This window comes from Balaenoptera physalus (genome assembly GCF_965194825.1).
Source record: "Balaenoptera physalus genome assembly, chromosome: 10".
NCBI classification, from domain to species: domain Eukaryota; kingdom Metazoa; phylum Chordata; class Mammalia; order Artiodactyla; family Balaenopteridae; genus Balaenoptera; species Balaenoptera physalus.
The window spans coordinates 105,278,623-105,298,608 of NC_138889.1; the positions used below are offsets into that span (position 1 = coordinate 105,278,623).

Consider the following 19,986-nt stretch of genomic DNA (forward strand, 5'->3'; position numbering starts at 1 on the left):
ATTTCAGATCATCAAAGAAATTTTTTTCTTTAGTGTTAAGAATGTCCCTAATATTTACATGGGACATACTTTTACTAAAAAAGTATTCATTGATCTGAAATTCAAATTTAACTGGGTTTCCTGTATTCTTTTTTTTTTTTAACATCTTTATTGGAGTATAATTGCTTTACATTGTTGTGTTACTTTCTTCTGTATCACAAAGTGAATTAGCTATATGTATACATATATCCCCATAAACCCTCCCCCTTGCGTCTCCCTCCCACCCTCCCTATCCCACCCCTCTAGGTGGTCACAAAGCACCGAGCTGATCTCCCTGTGCTATGCGACTGCTTCCCACTATCCTGTACTATTTGCTAAAATTGGCAACCCCGGTCTTTGGTCTTCTGGGGACAGCTTATATCTTATAGGACCACGGCTTTGTTCAATTGGAAGACACAATAGAGGTCAGAGGCTGCTTTTGAAGCAGTGGGACCTAAGACCAACATCTTATGTGATGTAGATTGAGTCTTCCAGTATCTCAGCTTTTACTTTCTTGCTCGTCCTGATTCAAAATTTCCCTTTGTCTTGTCTTCTGTCTATAGCTTCTCCTCCTCCTCCTTCTCCTCCCCTTCTCCTCCTCCCCCTTCTCCTCCTTCTTCTTTTCCTTCTTCTCCTCCTCTTTCTCCTCCCCTCCCCCTCCCCCTCCCCTTCCCTTCCCCTCCTCCTCCTCCCCACCCCTCCTCCCCCTCCCCCTCCTCCTTTTTTTTCTTCTTCTTCTCCTCCTTCTCCTCCTTCTCCTCCTTCTTCTTCACAATGAGCGTGAACGTATTTTACTTTTAGCCACAACTCTAAGACATTCACTTGATTTCCCCAACGGTTTGGTTCCTGCGTCCAGGTCCCTCCTGCTCAGGGCAGTACCAAGCTCTGATTGGATGGGTTTCTATGGGATCCGATTGGTTGGATCATGGGTTGGGCATGTCAAGAGAGTGGGTTACAGCTTCTTGATTTTACTTTCCATAATGTATATTATATAAACCGTGGGTTCAGTTTACTTGGATCCAAATCCTCACTCCACACTTGCTGGCCATGGGCAAGTTGTTAAACTTTCTGTATCTCAGGGTCCTTGTTTGCAAGATGGGGATAATGGTTGTGTATGCCTCATTGGGTTGTTGGAGGGTTAAATGAGCAATTACAGGTAAAGATCTTAAGGTGGTCCCTGCCCTGTGGCTCAGTGATCATGAGCTGTTCTTATTATTTGTTTCTGGTAAAAAGGTGACACTATCACACTGATTTTAGAGAGAAAAATGTGCCTAGGCACATCTTACCCTCAGAACAGTGATTCCCGATTGGGGGAGATTTTTCCCCAGGGGACATCTGGAGACATTTTTGGTTGTCACCACTGGGGGTGGTGGTACTACTGGCATCTAGTGGGTAGAGTCCCAGGAATGCTACTCAACATCCTACAGTGCACAGGACAGGTCTCCATAACCAATAATTTTCTGGAGTTATAATGTCAATAGTGCTAAGAAACCCTACCCTAGAAGATGTCCTCAAACTTCTTTTGTATAGTGATCAATCCCATACCTGCTTGGCAAAGGACAGTGCAGTCAGATGGATGACTCCTACCAACATATTTCTAAGAATCCCCACATGCTTATTTGAATGGGCAAATGTTTGCAAGGTGAACATGAGAACTCCTCTGCCTCCCCAGAATAACAGCAGACTTGAAGGCTCCAAAGTGCTGCAAGTCTTCCCCTAGCTGCGCCTACCCAGCCAGTTTTGCCACTGGAGTGGCTGAATCAAGACCCTGGTCTCCCTGTGTCCAGGCCAACACCCTTTCCCACCATGTTCTAACTCGATTGCTGGGCTTGGGTTACCATATCAGACTCTTTTTTGCCCTTCGTGGTGTGTTTCCATTTGAGGTCTCTGGCTGTCCCTCTCTGTAATCTGCCACCTATTGACTGCTCCTCTAGCCCACTTCAGAGATTTTGGCATATGTCTGAACACAATGGATTATTATTCCATAGTTTTACAGGAGGTATGCCAGGCCCTGTACAAATTAGCTGATGCCAAGGGCCGTGAAGGGAAGGGGCATTTCTCAATTCTTCTGGGCACAAATCTCCAAGTCTTACTGAGGGGAAGCAGTTTGACTTCCGACTTCTCTTGTAAGGAGTCAAGATGCTCTGTTAATATCGCGCAGTTTACACAAACTACACTTTTGTGTATGAAGTTGGGGGAGTATTTATTGTCTATTGAAGTCCTGGGTACATAAAATCTTACGCTAGTTCAAACCTATTCTAACTTCAAAGGCAACGAAGTTCTTAACTAGTACTCTGGAGGTGTGGACTGCCCAGCTAAAGAGCTCTTGGTGACCATCTGACCTCATATGTACAGAAGAGAATAGGGGAGGCCCAGAGAGGTATGAGACTCAACCAGCTTCCCTCCTCCCACCCTGTGTTGGTTCTGGGCTGGGACCCCATGGGTGTCCAGATGCCTGACAACATTTTCCAGGCCAAGGTATATAAGAACCTTGTGGCCTGGGGATGTGAGGACAGCTGGACAAACAGCTTGGGGGTTCTGGCGCCAGTCTCCTGCCAGGACTTGGTGCCCTCATGGGGGGGTGGGTGGAGTGCCAAGTGCAGTGGGGGAGATTGTGGGCCCCTACAAGCACCCTTCTTCTCTGAGCCTGTGTCCAATCCTGCCTGGGAGAAGAGCTCCCTCCCTAGTGTCTGACCAGCTCCAAGCCTGCCTAAGTCTGGAAAAGGCTCAACTGGAAACTCTAGGGACTGAACTGTGGTTGGCTCCTGGAATTATCTGGTTAGTGAGGGGATTCCCACCAGCCTCTCAGCTCATGGAGAGTTTCTGGATGGAATTGCTCCCGTGGCAAATGATTTGTAGAGCCAGGAACTATCCTTTAGGGACATTCTGGGTCACTAAACACCCAGAGTTGGACTCCTCTGTGCTCACTGGAATGTGGACTTAAGTTCTGGCCTTGCTCACCGAGAAGGGGTCAAATCTGAGGACTTCCGACTGGTCAAGAGCCACAGAACCACGTGCCATTAGCGATGAACACCATCACAGAGGTGAAAACTTCCATTGTGCAGATGAGGAGACCAAGGCCCAGAGTAGGCAAGGGATTTGTCTAGGATCACACAGAAAGCAAATCTAGAACTCAGCCCTCTTGATTCCATTGCTTTTTCTACTATGTTAGCAGCCATCACATACATATCCCAGATTTTCTGAGACATCCAGATTTTGTATAATTTTATTCCATTAAATAAACGGGATTTAAGGTGTGTGACTACCTATGATTTTGATGTTGATTATTTTGTGAGACTTTTCAAATAAAATAATTTACAGATAAAGAAAACACTCTTGCTCAGATCACATGCCCTCAGTGTGAGTTTGAAATGATTGACCTGGAGAGAAGTCTGGCAGACTCCAAGTGCCTGCCAGGTCTACAACAACATTCGGAGCAAGGAGCCAAATTGTGAGCTTTATGCCTTGCGGCCTGGCTACTCTGGCCAATGGGTAGTATATAAGTTAGAAATTAATCCAAAGACTGCCATTTAAAGGCTGGATATGAGTCTAGTAACCAATGAAGTGGCTCAGTATGAGGACGCCCCCCAAGTGAGGTGCTCCACATTGGGTGGCAATTCACTGAGCCAGTTCAGGGACAGAGAGAAGCGAATAGGGAAAGCGGGAGGAGCTGGAGTTGTCGAGGAACAAGCAGACATGGACAGAAGGTGGAACCCAGATGGGGAGTCGGGAATGGCCAGAGGAATGGCGTATATGGCGGGGGGGTCAGTACATCCTGATACCAGCATCCCAGGTCACTAGGAGTCCTGAACATGTGACTAGGAGCTGCTTTCCTGGGCATCTTCCCTTACCTTCCTGTGTGTCTTTGCAGTAAACCCCCGGATACTGCACAGGAACAGCTAGGACATCCTGGGAGCCACCCTGAATTCTGGACAACTGAAAGATGGGGATGGGGTGAGAGAGCCAGTGTTCTTCACTGAGCCCAATTCTTCTCCCTGCAGGTTGAGACCCACTCAAGCCAAGGGGAGACGTTGGTGGTCCCATTGTCAGCTGACCCTAAGTCAAATGTTGTGGAGGTGGGATGGGGAGAAGTCAGGTGCCAGGCAGGGATGAAGGGCAGGCCTAATAGGAGCTGTTGCAGTCTAGGAACCGAAAGAAGTGAAATGCGGCTAGATTTCAGGGTGCAAGGTAGAGGGTGTGAAAAACTGAAGCCATTGGGGCAGGTTGGGGCCTGATCATGATGGGCCTTGTAACAGAGTTTAGACTTCATCCCGCTGGGACGTTACCAAAAAATTGAAACGTGGGGGCAATATGATTTACTTCACATTTATTAAGCGCTCTCTCACAAATATCTAAATACAGACTTGAGAGCAATTAGCTCCGTGGCTGATAATTGAAGCCCTGCTGTGTGTCTGAGTTGTCCAGTATCGTAGCCACTAGCTACTACTGGGCGCCTGAATTGAGCTAATCCTAATGGAGATATGCTGTTAGGGTAAAATACATATGGATTTTGAAGACTCAGTATGAATTAAAGGCTATAAAATATCTCATTGATAACTTTTCTATTGATTACATGTTGAAATGGTAATATATGGATATATTGGGTTAAATAAAAATATTATTATAGTATTAAAATTAATTTCATCTTTTTAATAGCTACTAGGAATTTTTTTTTTTTAAGGAATTCCTTTATTTTTATTATTTATTTATTTTTAGCTGTGTTGGGTCTTCGTTTCTGTGCAAGGGCTTTCTCTAGTTGCAGCAAGCGGGGGCCACTCTTCATTGCGGTGCGCGGGCCTCTCACTATCGCGGCCTCTGTTGTTGCGGAGCACAGGCTCCAGACGGGCAGAGCTCAGTAGTTGTGGCTCACGGGCCCAGTTGCTCCGCGGCATGTGGGATCTTCCCAGACCAGGGCTCGAACCCGAGTCCCCTGCATTGGCAAGCTGACGCTCAACCACTGCACCACCAGGGAAGCCCAGGAATTTTTAAAGTACACAAGTGGCTTGCATTATATTTTCACTGGACATTGCTGGTAAAGAATCCTAGAGGAAGAGGTCCTAGGAAGAGTTTTGAGAGATGATCATTAAGAGCTGATAAAGGAATTGCTTTTGGAATTGTTTGGTTATAAGGAACAGAAACACTTGAGTTTATCTTTGAAAAAAAGGAGTTTATTCAGAGAATTCAAAATAGTTGATAGAACCCAGGGGCAGAATGTGCATCCAGGGATAAGAGGGAATTAGGACCTGGAATCCATTAAGAATCAATGCAGGGACTTCCCTGGTGGCGCAGTGGTTAAGAATCTGCCTGCCAATGCAGGGGACATGGGTTCGAGCCCTGGTCGGGGAAGATCCCACATGCTGCAGAGCAACTCAGCCCGTGCGCCACAACTACTGAGCCTGCGCTCGAGAGGCCGCGAACCACAACTACTGAGCCCACGTGCTGCAACTACTGAAGCCCGTGTGCCTAGAGCCCATGCTCCGCAGCAAGAGAAGCTACCGCAATGGGAAGCCTGCGCATCGCAATGAAGAGTATTCCCTGCTTGCCACAACTAGAGAAAGCCCGCACACAGCAACAAAGACCCAACACAGCCAAAAATAAATTAAAAAAAAAAAATGCAAATGGTCTCACCATTTGTTTATCTGTTTATCTGGGCCCATGTCTTTTTTTTTTTCCCCCTCTGTGCACCTGCTTCATTCTTTCTCTGCAACTGATTTTCTCTGCTCTACTTTTATCTGGGCCAGCCCACCTTCATGCTAACTTGCCTTCTCAGGACAAGAAACAAGAGATGTACTAGAACCTCCATGACCCAGATTCCAGCCAGGAGGGAACGTGTGATTAATGAGATTTGGATCTGAAGTGCCCTCTGGTCCAGTCAATCATGACCAGAGGTGCAGGGTCATGTTAACTGTTCAGTTAGCAGGTTCCGGGAAATGTAGACCCTTGAGGAAGGTGTGGGTGCAGGACAAAGTGACCACTGTAGCATTTACAGGAAACCCCAAAGGAGACTGAGAAGGAGCAGCCAGAGTGTGGGAGGGAGCTGTAAGCACGTGGCATCTCAGAAACCAAGGAAGGAGGCCATGACCGATAGAATGAAATCTGCTGTGAGGTCAGGTAAGACAAGGGATGACAAGTGACCTATGGATTTGGCACAGGGGTTGATGAGTGTTGTTGGTGAAAACAATTTCAGAGAAGGGTGGGAGCCAGTGCACAGTTTGGATGAGGTTAGAGAGTGGAGGCAGGGGAGGCAGACAGGAGCTTTGTGAAGTTTGGCTGTGAAGTGGAGAAAGAGACAGTGTGGCCCTGGAGGGAGGCGTGGCCACCAAGGAAGGTTGGTTGGTTGGTTTGTGTTAAGATAGGAGAGCCTTGGGTTTATTTAACTGGTAATGCAAAGGAGCCAGGAGAGAGGGAAAGGGAAGAGACCCAAGGAGATGGCAGATGGCTGCTAGTGGGAGAGGCTGGATGCAGAGCCCCAATGGGAGGACTGGACTTTCTGTTGTGATTGGGGGAAACTTGGGAAACATGGTGGCAGACGTCGACAATGTTCCGTTACAGTTGCAGTTTTCTCAGTTAAATAGGAGACAAAGCTGCCTGGTGGGCGCAGGGTTGGGACATGGATCAGAGACTTGGGGTGAGCAGGGAGAAGGAGGTCGGGATTGGAGGAGCCCTGGCTTCCGTCTGCAGCCACTCTGGGCTTTTCTAGTCAAGTGCTCACACGCATGACGGGACATGTAGATACACACGTGGTATTTCCAAGGACAGGACTTGCTATAGACTGCTTTGTGACCCCCAATGTGATGGTACTAGGAGGTGGGGCCTTTGGGAGGTAATTAGAGTTAGATGAGGTCATGAGGGTGGGGCCCTCATGATGGGATTAGTGCCCTTAAAAGAAGAGAAACCAGAAAGCTCTATTCATCTCTCTCCGGCCATGTGAGACACAGTGAGAAGGTATCTGACCATCTGCAAGCCAGGAAGGGGGCCCCCACCAGGAAGTGAGTCTGCCAGCACCTTGATCTTGGACTTCTCAGCCTCCCAAACTGTGAGGAAGAAATTGTTTAAGTGATTCTGTCTGTGGCATGTTGTTACAGCAGTCCGAGTCGACTAATACAGGCTTGGCGTATACACACGTCAGTGTGCTCACACTGGACACACGTGTTCACATCAGCCCAGCTTGCATGTACCTGTGTGCCCGTACCTGTATGTACATGCCAGTGTGGATGGGCAGATGCGCATGCTTACACGTCTGTACCAGGCCCTGCCCCCTTTCCCACCCCTGTTCCTGAGCAGCATGGCTTGAGTTCTTCACTGCTGTTTATTGAAACCTCCCATTGAAGAAAGGGGTGGGAGCAAGAAGGGGAAGGGAGTGGGAACAAGGGGGGAAGTGGTCAGTGGGGAAGGGCTGGACAGAAGAATGGCAGGGCCTAGGCTGCAGGGAGGGTGAGGGCAAGGTGGGGTGTGCGAAGGCCCGTGGCCAAACTTCTGAACTGGCCAGGGCTGGGTTGGGGAGCTCCGGTGGTGGTGGAGATACCTCCACCAAGCTCTCAGAAGACGGTGTCCTAGGAGCATAGATGCACCCAGGGCACTCCCCAAGGTGCCTGCGGAGCCCAGAGACAGGCAAGGACCTGGCTGGGATTAGTCTCTGGAGGGCAGGGAAAGGAGGGTCTGTTGCCTTCAGTTGGGGCCCAGGCCCAGTTCACAAGGCTGCAGAGGGATCCTCTGGGATGCGTTTTCTGCTTCTGGCTCCTGCTTTGGCTCCTTTGCCTGCAGGGACCTAGGGAAAGAGAGCTCAGGAAAAGCCCTGGCCTTCCCCAAGGAGGAGGACTGGTGGGGCCAGAAACAGGGGACTGACCAGTTTTCTAAGTCTTCAACGGTCTCTGGCAAGGGCCGATCGAGCGTCTCAGGCAGGAAGAGGGCTGCACTGCCTCCCAGGAGGGCGATGGTCCCAAAGATGACATTGGGGATGAAGGGCTTCAGCTCCCCGGTGATTTTCACCAGTGGGGCCGTCATGCTTCCCACGCGGGTCCACAGGTTATTTATGCCCATACCTGTTTGCCTGGGAGAGTTCAGAGCAGAGATTGGCAGCCTGTGTGTGGGTTCTCAAAGAACAGCTCTGGGACCCCTGGACAGGGGTCACAATCCCACCTGCCCCTGTATCCTTTGGCTGGGCCGCTTCCAGGCCCAGCACCTACCTACCGGATGACTGTGGGGTATAGCTCGCTCGTGTAGAGGAAGAGGCAGCTGAAGGAGCTGGACAAGCATCCCTTCCCAAACACGGCCAGTACTGTCCTCAGGGTCAACAAGTCTGCAGAGGGAAGAAAACGCAGTAGACCTCGGGGCTCAGGAGCCCCTGAGTGTTCGCACTCCTCAGAGACCTTGTCTCCCTTTTTGCTTTGGCTGCCGGACAGCTCAGATCCAAAGTTAAAGCTTGTGTCCTGCTGCATTTGGGTTTTTCCCTGGCTCTGATTCCCTATTCTCATATTTTGTTGTATCTGTTTTTGTCCTAAAATATCTCCAGTTCCTTTGGAAGGATATAGGTGTATCAACACCCAAACATCTATATAAAGTAAAAGTGGCTTTTCCCAGGTCATGGTGGAGTAGGTTGTGGGGTGTTCCTTGAGCACTGGACTCTGATGTTTCCCCATCCAAGCTTGTCTTCTGCAGCGATGTCACCCAGGCCACACCCAAATCCCGAGCAATTCCTCTCACTGTGTAGACACCACCATACTTTGCCCTGAGTCAGATCTGAAAAAGGATCTTTGATATCATCTAGCCCACCTGTGTTATTTTCTAGACGAGAAACCTGAGCCCCAGAGAGTACAGGGAGCTGCTCAAGGTAACACAGTGAATTAGAGGCAGACTCAGCAGATCTGGAGTCCCTGGAACCCCACTTCCCAGCCTGTGAGGCCCACAGACACATTGGTCTCACGGGTCAGCCTCTTTCGGAGGGCTCTGGGGGTAGCCCCAGCTTCTCACCCGAAGGCACAAAGATGAGAGACAGGATGCAGCCTCCTGCCAGGAGTAGAACAACGGCCTCCGTGGTGTGCCGGCCCAGATAGCTTATGGAGACCATAGTGATGAACTTGGCTGGGATGTCAACCCCACCAAAGATGAGCTGGAGAACATAGAGGTTGACGCCAAATTCCTCCACACCCATAGCCAAACTATAGTAGGCAAAACCGGTGGAAAACCTGAGGGTCAGAGAGTGATTGATTAGGACCCACAGCCAGGCGGGGGCCTCTCCCCATACTGCTCATTGGGTCACCAGGATGATGAATAGTTTCATTTCTTGTCCCAACTGCAACAGATTGATAGGGGCTGCTTCAGTGCTGTTTTGAGGCCTCTGAGATTGTGTCTGGGCTCAGTGAGAGAGTGCGGGGATTGATTGGTTATGTCTGACATGGACATGGTCTAGGGTATGGTGACAAAGTGCCATATAATTGATTCCAGAGAATATCGGTCCTGGAGGGACTCTTGGAGACCAAAGGAGGCAGTAAACAATCTCTCTTTGTTGGGTAATGGTTTAACATTCAGATGGGGGAGGTGAAAGTCCCCAGGGCTGCACACACATGGGTCAGATGCCTCCCCTCCCCCTCTCAGAATTGTGGGATCCCTTTTGAAGAGTTCCTGGATATACTGAATCCTTTTCACATGGGAATGGCCAGGATGAGAAGGGCGTCAGAACCAGGTCACGGAAAGGGCTTTGAAGGAGATGTGGGATGTCGGGCAAAAGAGAAGACTTAGAAGAATCACAATTTCTGTCGTTAAATCTTGAAGCCCTGAGGGCCAGGCTTGTTCTGCGGGGTCCCAGAGGGCAGAGCTGGACCAGTGGGGGGCAGGGACAGAGAGGCACAGCTCACATGGTAGGGATGTGAGCTGGCGAAGGTGTTTGGAGCATTTGCCCTGTGGGTGAGGTGGGTGTGACCCCAGAAGGAAGCAGACCCTTACGGCTGGACCCGGGTGTGGGGCAGGGATGCCAGAGATTTCTGGGGTTGGGGCTGGACTGGGGCAGCCCTGAGGAGGGGATCCCTTGACTCTTCTTGCAGGTATTTTAGGCCTTGCCCTTAGGTGAGCCTGCCAGAAGCCTTGTCCATGACCCCTGCTTGGCAGGGGTGCTACGGTGTGGGCAGGGAGGGGTGGTGGGTTACCAGGCCAGGGAAAGACAGAAGGTCACACGGCGCAGGGTGGGTGTCCGGAACAGGTCAGCTATGCTGTGCTTGGCCTTGGCCAGGGTGATCTCCTTCTGCAGGTTGAGTTTGATCTCCTTGGGGCAGAGGAAGGGGAGGGGTCTGTTAGCGACCAGCTGGTGGGCAGAGGAAGAAGAGAGGGAGGTGCAGGCCTGGTGCCTTTAGAAAAGCTTGCTTAGGGCATCAGATGTAGGCTTGTGAGCAGGGGAAACAGAGGCAAGAGGAGGGGACAGTCCAAGAGCAGAGCCCAGGTTCGTGCCCCAGACTACAATCCCTCTGGGTCTCTACCTCCAGGCTGAGTTTTTCTCCTTCCTCCTTCTTGCCATTGAAGGCTGCCACCTGCCGGAATGTCTTCAGGGCCTTGGAGGACCTTCCAGACAGGATCATCCAACGTATGGACTCTGGCAGCCACCTGGGGGCCAGAATCAAGTCACAGTGGCTCCCAACCCCCCACCTCCCAACACCAGAAGTTCTCCTGAGAGGCTGGAAAAAGATCAAGAGCCAGGGCCAAAGGCTAGGAGGACCAGAAACCCGAGCTGCCTTATTGCAGGTTTCATGGAATTTAAACTTGGTCAAGCTCTGCACCTGGGCTGCCTGCAGCCGGCACAAATTCCAGAGATCTCTTCTTCCCTTTCCAGAAGAGCCTTTCCCCTGCCCCCGACCCTGGGCAGCTTGTTATCCTTGGGTGTTGTTCTTAGCTAGGAGCCTCGGGCCCTAGGCCAAGGCAGGTGGGGCCTGGGGAAGGGTTGGCATGCTCGAGGCTGGACAGCTGGAGGGTCCTGCACGTACACGTCCCCAGCCGTCCTTGGGCCGAATTCCAGGTCCTGGGTGAAGGGGAGCAGGGCTGCAGTCCCAGGGCAGCTTAGGAAGGGGGCTAAGTTTAGGGTTGTGGTCTAGGGAATGGGTCCGAGGACCCTTTGATTCTCCCTGCAAAAAGCCAACTCTGCTGGGTCGGGGGACGGTTTGCAAGCGCAACATGAGGCCTTGGGGTTGACAAGTGTGTGGCCAACCTCACTCTCCCCCACCCTTGGGCTGTGCTTTTGGGGTTGGTTCACCCCTGAGCAAACCCTGAGGGTCACAAAGTGAAGGGAAATGGAGGAGGCAGAGGTGTGGGGAGAAAGGAGGGATGCTTGGAAAAGTCTGGTCCCAGGTGGGGTCCGTCCTGGCTGTGGATCCCACAGGCACCCAGGACCTGGCTCCAATGAGACCCTCAAGGGAGTGGACGCGGGTCACCTGGCCTCAGACCTTTGGTCCTGCTGGTAGTGGCAGCTTCCTGGGCCCATTGCTACCTGCCCTTCTGGCCTTGTGGTCTTATTTCTGCCCTGACAGTCTTCTCAGCCTGTGCCTACCAAGATGATGGGTGACTTCCTCCCAAATCCCTTAGCCAGGGCCTGGATTCCATCCTCCTCTCCCTGAGAATAATGACAACAGTGGCTTCCAATTAGTGAGCCTTCCTGTGGACCAGGCACATGTAACTCTGGGAGACAGGCACCGGTATCTCCATTTTGCCTAGAAAAATCTTGAGGCTCAGAGTGGGTGAAGCTTGTCCCAAGTCACACAATGAAGGGGTCTGCTGACCATCTGCCCTTATTTTGCCTCCCAACTCTCGGCTCCCATCCTAGGCTGTGGACATGCCAAACTCCACTCTGGACTCTCTGACCATCTCTCTCACTGCAAGATTGCCCGTCCCCTTGGGAGCTTATTCTCATTTTCACATGGAGGCCCCATTCCAGTCCTGCGTCTTTTTGTGTAACCTTGGAGGATTGCTTCACCTCTCTCATCCTCGGTTTCCTCATCTGTAAAATGGGAACACTAATGTCCCCTTCACACAGAGATGCCGTAAGTGTTGGTATGATGCGGGTTGATGCCCAGAACAGGGCCTTGCACGTAGTAAGTGCTGGATAAAGGATCCGCCAGGACTTCATTTCTGCTCCGGAGCCTCTTCATGATTTCCTGTTCTTTGGGCCCAGCTATCAACTACCACCTACAGATTGGTTTCCTGTCTTCCACATGTCCTCACTCGGGGTCTCTGCCCCAGACCCCTTGATTATCCCAGGTTCTCAGGTTGGAGCTTTCCTTTCCTTTATACCTCAAATCCAGAAGTCCCCACACTCTGAGGATTTCTCCTTCAAAATGCCCCTCAGACTCATCCCCCAGGCTCCTCCTGCCCACACGGTCACTTCCCTTTGTCTCTCATCCCCACCCACTTGGGTTTGTCCTTCTGTGTGATTAGGTCACGAACGGAAGTTTGGTCAGGCCTCTCAGCACCCCGGGCACCTTCAGAGGCATTCTCTGTCCCTCCACGTGAAACCGAGGCCTCTCTGGCTTTCTGTGCTCTTCACAGTCTAACCCGAACCCCCTCACCGCCCCCCCCAGCCGAGCGCTCCCTCCCGCGGCATGCCCCGGTGTGTGGTCCCTCCTCCCCGGAATGCCCTTCCTGACTCTGGGATGGGGTGTCTCGGGACAGACAGAGTCAGCCAGCCTGGTCAGGCGTGGGCTCCTCCTGTTTGATCCCGGTGGCTCTAAGGAGGGGGCTGAAGAAGAGAGGGTCACATACCAGGACAACAGGAAGAAGGCGAAGAAGGGAATGGACACGGTTAACTGGAGCCAGCGCCACTGGGGGATGGCGTAGGCCAGGCCAGGCAGAATGAACTGGCCACTGGTGTAGAAGTAACCGAGTGAAATCGACTTGATGGCCCGCATCCGGGTGGATACCCACTCGACACCTGCAGGAGGAACCCAAGGACCAGATTAAGACCCTACTGGGCGGTGGGCACCTCCTGAGAAGGGGCACCAGCTCCTGCCCCTCCGTTGGCTACTCGATCGGACCCTGACCCTAAGGTTTCATCGCCCCCATTTTAGAGATGCGGCGACTGAGGCTCAAGAAGGTAGGACTCAAACGTAGGTGTGACTGACTCCCAAGCCTGCATTCTTGACTGCCTCTCCAGTGGCAGGTGACTTCCCTTGTTTTACCTACTTGTGTGTATGGGCTGAACGAGATCATGCACCTGGCAGATGCCAGGCCCGGGGTAGGTCCTCAGTATTGAGCTGCTGCTGTTATGCTTGTTGTTATGTTCAGAGGGGGCCTCTGGGGTCCCGAGAGGGGCAGCGCCTTGCTTGACCAGGGTCGCCCGGTGCCTGTGGCTGAGCCACACTCTTGGCTTCGGGCTGGTGCTCCCCAAACTCCTGGTCCCTGTCCCCTCCCCCTGTGGCTCACTCAAGATCGTGGTGGTCAGGATGATGCCTGAGATGCCGCAGCCACACAGGAAGCGGAAGACGCTGTAGATGGGGAGGGTGGGGCTGAAAGCTGCGCCTGAGCCGCTGGCTGCCAGCAGCAGGTAGCTGCAGGTCAGGATGGGCTTGCGGCCAAACCTGCAGCTCGAAAAAGAAGAGGGGCGTTAGCTGCTGTGAGCCAGCCGAGGAGAGTGACTCTGCAGGCCTCGGGGCAAAGGGCTGGACCCTCCACCTCCCAAAGGGCCAGGCAGGGTGTGTAACTCCCTCCCCAGACAGAGCCTTGCTGGTAATTGCTTTTTTTTGTTGACAAGTTTGCAGTTAGATGTTTGAGTTAATGAGTGATCTCCTCCACCCCCAGCTTAGCTACCTGAGCAGGGGTCAAAGGACCACTCCTCTCCAAGCCGTTCATCACCCACCTCCACGGCCATGCAGCCACTACTGTGTCTGAAAACCTTGAGGCCGTTGCCCCAGGTCTGGGGAGGCTGGAAGACTCAAGCTGTAGGGGTTTTGGGGGCTACAGGGAGAAGGCTGTGGCCCCGAAAGGGGCTGGCCACACAGCAGGGACCATCTCTCCCCCCTCCCCCAGCTCTTTGCCTCTTTGGGGGTGCATGGGTGGAATGGAGAGGGGCGGGGGGTCTCCGTGGGTTGTGCCTCCCCTGGCGAGGCCCCCGCGTCTCACCTGTCAGACAGGTCTCCCAGCACGAGCCCCCCAATCAGTATGCCCGCCATGAAGATAGACTGGGCCATCTCCTTCAGCTTGTTCGAGTTGCACACCAGGTCCCACTGCGCAGGAGAGAGGGAGAGCCACCCGGCCACCCGGCCACCCGGCTCAGTCCAGCCGTCTCTCAGCTGCGCTCAGCCTGTGCCCCCATGTGTGTACTCCCTCTCCCAGCACCCGCGCTTGGCTTCCCTGAGCCTGGCCCTTACTCCCGGTGCCGTTTCCTCCTTCAGGCTGGCCTGGGGCTCCTTGGGTCCCTGCCCTGTGGTTCTGTAATGACAACATCCCTTCAGCACACGTGGCCTGCCATATGGCTTCCGAAGTCTGCTCAGCTGTCACAGCCAGGTCTGTCTTCAAGTTCCTCCAGGCTCACCTGCGTCCTGAGGTTACCTGTGTGTCTGTTCCCCAACTTCACTTGTGCAAGGCTGGTCCCTCTGCTTGCACCCTCTCTCCTCCAGGGGACATTCCTGCTGCCACCTCCCTCCATCCCACACCTTCAGCCTCTCTCCTGACTCCTCCCCATCATCGTTTGCTTGTGTTCCAGTCTCTTCACTTAAAGCCTCTTTCCCTTCCACATTTGCTTCATTTCTCTCTTCCCTTCAAAGCCAGATCTCTGGAACAAGGAACCATCCTGGCTGTCACCCCGTCCTCGTGTACCACTCATTTCCCGAGTCTGCCCCCACCTCTCCACTGAAACTCTGCTCCCCAAACCCAATGGAACCTTCTGTTTCCTGACCTGACTTCCCTTCAGCAGCCCGTGACCCCGCTGACCTCTCCCTCCTCCGGTCTTCCTCCTTTCCCTCCCTCTGTGGCCTTCTTTCTCTCTATCCCTTAAAAGTTCCCCAGGCCTCTTCTTGGATCTTCCTCTTTTTATTCACTTTCCCCAGGAAATGCCACCTGCTCCTATGGCTTCAATGACTATTTTATGGTGAAGACTCCAAATCCCTCTCTTTAGCCCAACCTTTCTTCCGGCCTTGAGACCCATCGATTCAGCAGCTTACTTGAAATCTCCCCCTGGAGGGTGTCTTTTGGGCATCTCAGAGTCAACGAGACTTGCCACCCCCTCCCTGTAAGGTCTGAATCACAGTGACTGGCGGCCCTTTTTTGAATCCTTCCTCTCCCATGTTACAATCACTTCATCCTCCAGTTTCTAACTTTTTAATATTTCTTTCTTTCTTTTTATTCTGGCCGCCGCTAGCGGCACGTGGGATCTTACTTCCCCAACCAGGGATCGAACCCATGCCCCTGCAGTGGAAGCATGGAGTCTTAACCACTGGACCACTAGGGAAGTCCTTTAATATTTCTTGAATCTGGATTCTTCAATTTCCACTGCTGCTATCTTAGTGCAGGCCTCATCCTCTTATGCTTGGATTAAGAATAACAGCCAATATTCAGTAGAAATAAAAGCAATGGGACCTAATGAAACTTACAGGCTTTTGCACAGCAAAGGAAACCATAAACAAAATGAAAAGACAACCTATGGACTGGGAGAAAATATTTGCAAATGATGAGACCGACAAGGGCTTAATTTCCAAAATTTACAAACAGCTCATGTAACTCAAAAACAAAAAACAAACAACCCAATCGAAAAATGGGCAGAGACCTAAAGAGACATTTCTCCAAAAAAGAAATACGGATGGCCAACAGGCATATGAAAAGATGCTCAATGTCACAAATTATTAGAGAAATGCAAATCAAAACTACAAGGAGGTATCACCCCACATCAGTCAGAATGGCCATCATTAAAAAGTCTACAAATAACAAATGCTGGAAAGGGTGTGGAGAAATGGGAACCCTCCTACACTGTTGGTGGGAATGTGAATTCGTGCAGTCACTATGGAAAACAGTATGAAGGGTCCCCAAAAAATAAAAATAGAGTTGCCATATGATCCAACAATCCCATTCCTGGGCATATATCTGGACAAAACTATAATTAAAAAAGATACATGCACCCCTATGTTCATAGCAGCACTGTTCACAATAGCCAAGACATGGAAACAACCTAAATGTCCATTGACGCATGAATGGATAAAGAAAATGTGGTACATATATACAGTGGAATACTACTCAGCCGTAAAAAAGAATGAAATAATGCCATTTGCGGCAACATGGATAGACCTAGAGATTATCATACTAAGTGAAGTAAGTCAGAAAGAGAAAGACAAAATACCATATGATATCACTTATATGTGGGATCTAAAATGTGACACAAATGAACTTATCTACGAAACAGAAACAGACTCACAGACATAGAGAAGAGACTTGTGGTTGCCAAGCGGGAGGGGAGCGGGGGAGGGATGGATTGAGAGTTTGGTATTAGCAGATGCAAGCATGGATAAAAAAACAAGGTCCTACTGTATAGCACAGGGAACTATATTCAATATCCTGTGATAAACCATAATGAAAAAAAATATGAAAAGAGTGTATATATGGGTAACTGAGTCACTTTGCTGTATAGCAGAAATTAACACAACATTGTAAATCTGCTATACGTCAATAAAATAAATCAAAAAAAAAGAATAACAGCCAATATTTATTGAGGGCTTACTCTGCACCAGGCATTGTTCTAAGTAAGCACTTTCCATGCCTTAATTTTTTCAATCATCATAGCAACCTTATGATGTAGAGCTGCTTGCATCCTCATTTTACAGTTGAGGAAATTGAGCCCAGAGAGGATTATCGCAACAATCTTCTGACAGGTCTCCCAACCTTCGACCTCAGTCCTTCCTATCCATTCTTTCCCTGATAAGCTGAGTGGCTTTTCTGAAGCACCTCTCACATCAGCTTGCTGCCTTGCCTAAGGCACCCCCTGGCTTCCTCTTGCCCTCTGGGTAAAGACAAAGCTCTGTTAACACAGATTTATAAAGCCCTCAGGCTCTGGCCCCTGCCCACCTGTCTGGCCTAATCTCCTGCTAATCTCCAACACGCACCCTTTGTCCAGTTGTCCTGAATTACTTGTGTAATGAAGTGAAGAATCTCATTCACTGGAAATGCCTTACCAGAATGTTTTGGAAGCAAAACAGCGCGGGGAAAGAATCACACAGCCCAGGGAGCTCTTTCTGCTTTCCTCCCGGGAAGCCAGGGGGATTGGGCAAGGGGGAAGCCTCCAGGTCCTCCAGCTTACTCACAGTGGCCCAGAGTGGCCAGCAAACCCAGGGCTCTATCTGGCTGGAAAGGGAGCCTGCATGGTACATGTGTGGGGATGGGGGAGGGAAAAGAGTAAAGGAGGAAGTGAGGTGGTGTGAAAGGAGAAGGCCAGCGGGTGTCTAGAGAGACTTCCTGTACTGTGTAGCATGCGCTGTAAAGGGACAGGCCACCCAGGAGCGAGATGGGGCCATGTAATTCTTGACAATGACGTGTGAGTGGAAGAAATGGATGCTGCCTCCACTTCATTTAAGTAAGAGGGAATCCCTGGCCTGGATGTGCGTGCTTTCTCCCTTCCCGTTGGTTAGGAATTGTGGTAACTAGAGCAACTCCGGAAGCCACGTGTTGAAGATGGCGGAGCTGCTGTGCGTCTCAGTCCCCGGATGACCTAGGAAGGGGGCTGGGAACACAGGAGCACGGCAAAGAGCATGGGACCAGATGTAGAGAGAACTGGAGAGATTTTTAAAGGCATTCTGGAATTTTGGGGGGGAAAGGAAGATATTTTGAGGGATTTTTGGCATGCTTTCCGTGTTAAGAAAACCTGTAGCTGAAGTCTCCGTTCTTCAAGGTGTCGAGAGAGTGATTTATGTTTCCTTTGACCCTGACTCCATGCATAGGCCTGGCCACATGGGGTCCATGGTTGTAATCCGGTTACACTAGAGATCCTACAAAAGCTTCAGGCTATTGTGTTCCTCTTTGCTTTTGTACTTGATATCTTCCTCTACTCTAGCAAGGTTGTCAGTCCTTCAAAAGACATGTCAAGATCACTTACTCTGAGTGCCAGAAACATCTTTTCTGGCTGCCTGGCACAAGCAGCTAGTCAGTAAATAGTCGTGAAATGGATAAATGGCTGAGAAGCACATCCAGACTCCCAGCGTAATTCCTCATTTCTCCTTCCACACTCAGCATCCTGTTCTTACCTCTAAGAGGACACAGATTACATAGCGTGCTACCTGCCTATTTGCTTGTCTATCTCTCCTGTATTCCGTAACCTCACCGAGGCCGGAGACATCTCCTTTGACTCTTTATCCCTAGCAGCTGGCAGAGTAGTTGGTGCACAGTAAATGTTAAATGTTTGTCCAATGAATAATTAACGGGGTTGCTATACATATTTTACTGATGAGGCCCGGAGAGGAAGAGGTCACCAGCTGACTGGAGGGAACCGGTCACTCAGCTTCTATCTAGCCCATGGCATGGCCTGGGCTGACCTCTTATCTATCAGCTTTTGGCAGCTCCACATAGAGTTCTCGCTCCCAATATCCTATCCAACGTTCTTGGCCTTCTTTTTCCTTTCTTGGAATGTTTACTCCTTAGGGAGCTGGGTTCAGGAAGGGAAGAACAGGAAGCCCACTGCCATGTCTTCCTGAGTGATGATATACCAGGAAGGTGGTGGGGGAGAAAGAGAGGGCTTACTATGCTCAGGAGCAAGCTTTGCAAATGATGCCATAATAATCCTATGAAGTGGGTACTATTATTATCTCCATTTTACAGACAAAGAACCTGAGGCTCAGAGGGTAAATAACTTGCCCAAGCACAGCTTGGTTCATTTCAAGGCAGAGACTCAAACTCAGGTCTTCTGGACCCCCAGCTAGTGCCCTTGACCATGGCTCCCTGATGTGTGCTTTGTCCTGAGTCCTGAGCTGCCAGAGGGAAGGCTCAGTCCACGGGAGCTGTAGCCATGCGTCACTATAAGACACAAGCGCAGGATGGGCTGGAGTCATGGTCAAGGAGGCAGCCAAGGCCAGAGCCAAGTGGGCTGATCTGATGTCAGGCCCAAAGCGTGAGGGACAGGCTCAGGAGCTGTAGCAGCAGCAAAATCATAGGCCAGGAGGCCCCTCAGAGGGCAGAGAAGAGGGCGTGACATAAAAGGTCAGGGCAAGCCACGTGCGATCGAGGATGCGGACCCTGCACCGCGCGCGCGCGCGCGCGCGCGTGTGTGTGTATGTGTGTGTGTGTGGTGTGTGTGTGTGTGTGTGTGGTGTGTGTGTGTATGTGTGTGTGTGTATGTGTGTGGGTGTATGTGTGTGTGTGTGGTGTGTGTGTGTGTGTGTGTGGTGTGTGTGTGTATGTGTGTGTGTGTATGTGTGTGTGTGTATGTGTGTGTGTGTGGTGTGTGTGTGTGTGTGTGTGGTGTGTGTGTGTATGTGTGTGTGTGTATGTGTGTGGGTGTATGTGTGTGTGTGTGGGTGTGTGTGTGTATGTGTGTATGTGTGTGTGGTGTGTGTGTGTGTGGTGTGTGTGTATGTGTGTGTGTGTGGTGTGTGTGTGTGTGTGTGGTGTGTGTGTGTATGTGTGTGTGTGTATGTGTGTGTGTGTATGTGTGTGTGTGTGGTGTGTGTGTGTGTGTGTGTGGTGTGTGTGTATGTGTGTGTGTGTATGTGTGTGGGTGTATGTGTGTGTGTGTGGGTGTGTGTGTGTATGTGTGTATGTGTGTGTGGTGTGTGTGTGTGTGGTGTGTGTGTGTATGTGTGTGTGTGTGGTGTGTGTGTGTGTGTGTGTGTGGTGTGTGTGTGTATGTGTGTGTGTGTATGTGTGTGGGTGTATGTGTGTGTGTGTGGGTGTGTGTGTGTATGTGTGTATGTGTGTGTGGTGGTGTGTGTGTGGTGTGTGTGTGTATGTGTGTGTGTGTGGTGTGTGTGTGTGTGTGTGTGTGTGGTGTGTGTGTGTATGTGTGTGTGTGTATGTGTGTGG

General features: G+C 50.9%; 1 protein-coding gene across 1 annotated transcript in view; it reads right to left on the minus strand.

Annotated features, from left to right (window-relative positions):
* The window catches only part of LOC309667859 (uncharacterized protein), a 33,395-nt gene that overhangs the window by 7,736 nt on the left and 5,673 nt on the right, over positions 1-19,986 (minus strand). The window contains exons 3-12 of the mRNA XM_082476798.1: positions 14,113-14,216; positions 13,417-13,571; positions 12,757-12,925; positions 10,488-10,611; positions 10,161-10,276; positions 8,989-9,203; positions 8,209-8,317; positions 7,865-8,068; positions 7,690-7,786; positions 3,870-3,954 (exon numbers count right to left, since the gene is read on the minus strand). Coding sequence (XP_082332924.1) covers positions 3,870-3,954; positions 7,690-7,786; positions 7,865-8,068; positions 8,209-8,317; positions 8,989-9,203; positions 10,161-10,276; positions 10,488-10,611; positions 12,757-12,925; positions 13,417-13,571; positions 14,113-14,216 — 1,378 coding nt within the window. The remainder of the gene's footprint in view (positions 1-3,869; positions 3,955-7,689; positions 7,787-7,864; positions 8,069-8,208; positions 8,318-8,988; positions 9,204-10,160; positions 10,277-10,487; positions 10,612-12,756; positions 12,926-13,416; positions 13,572-14,112; positions 14,217-19,986) is intronic.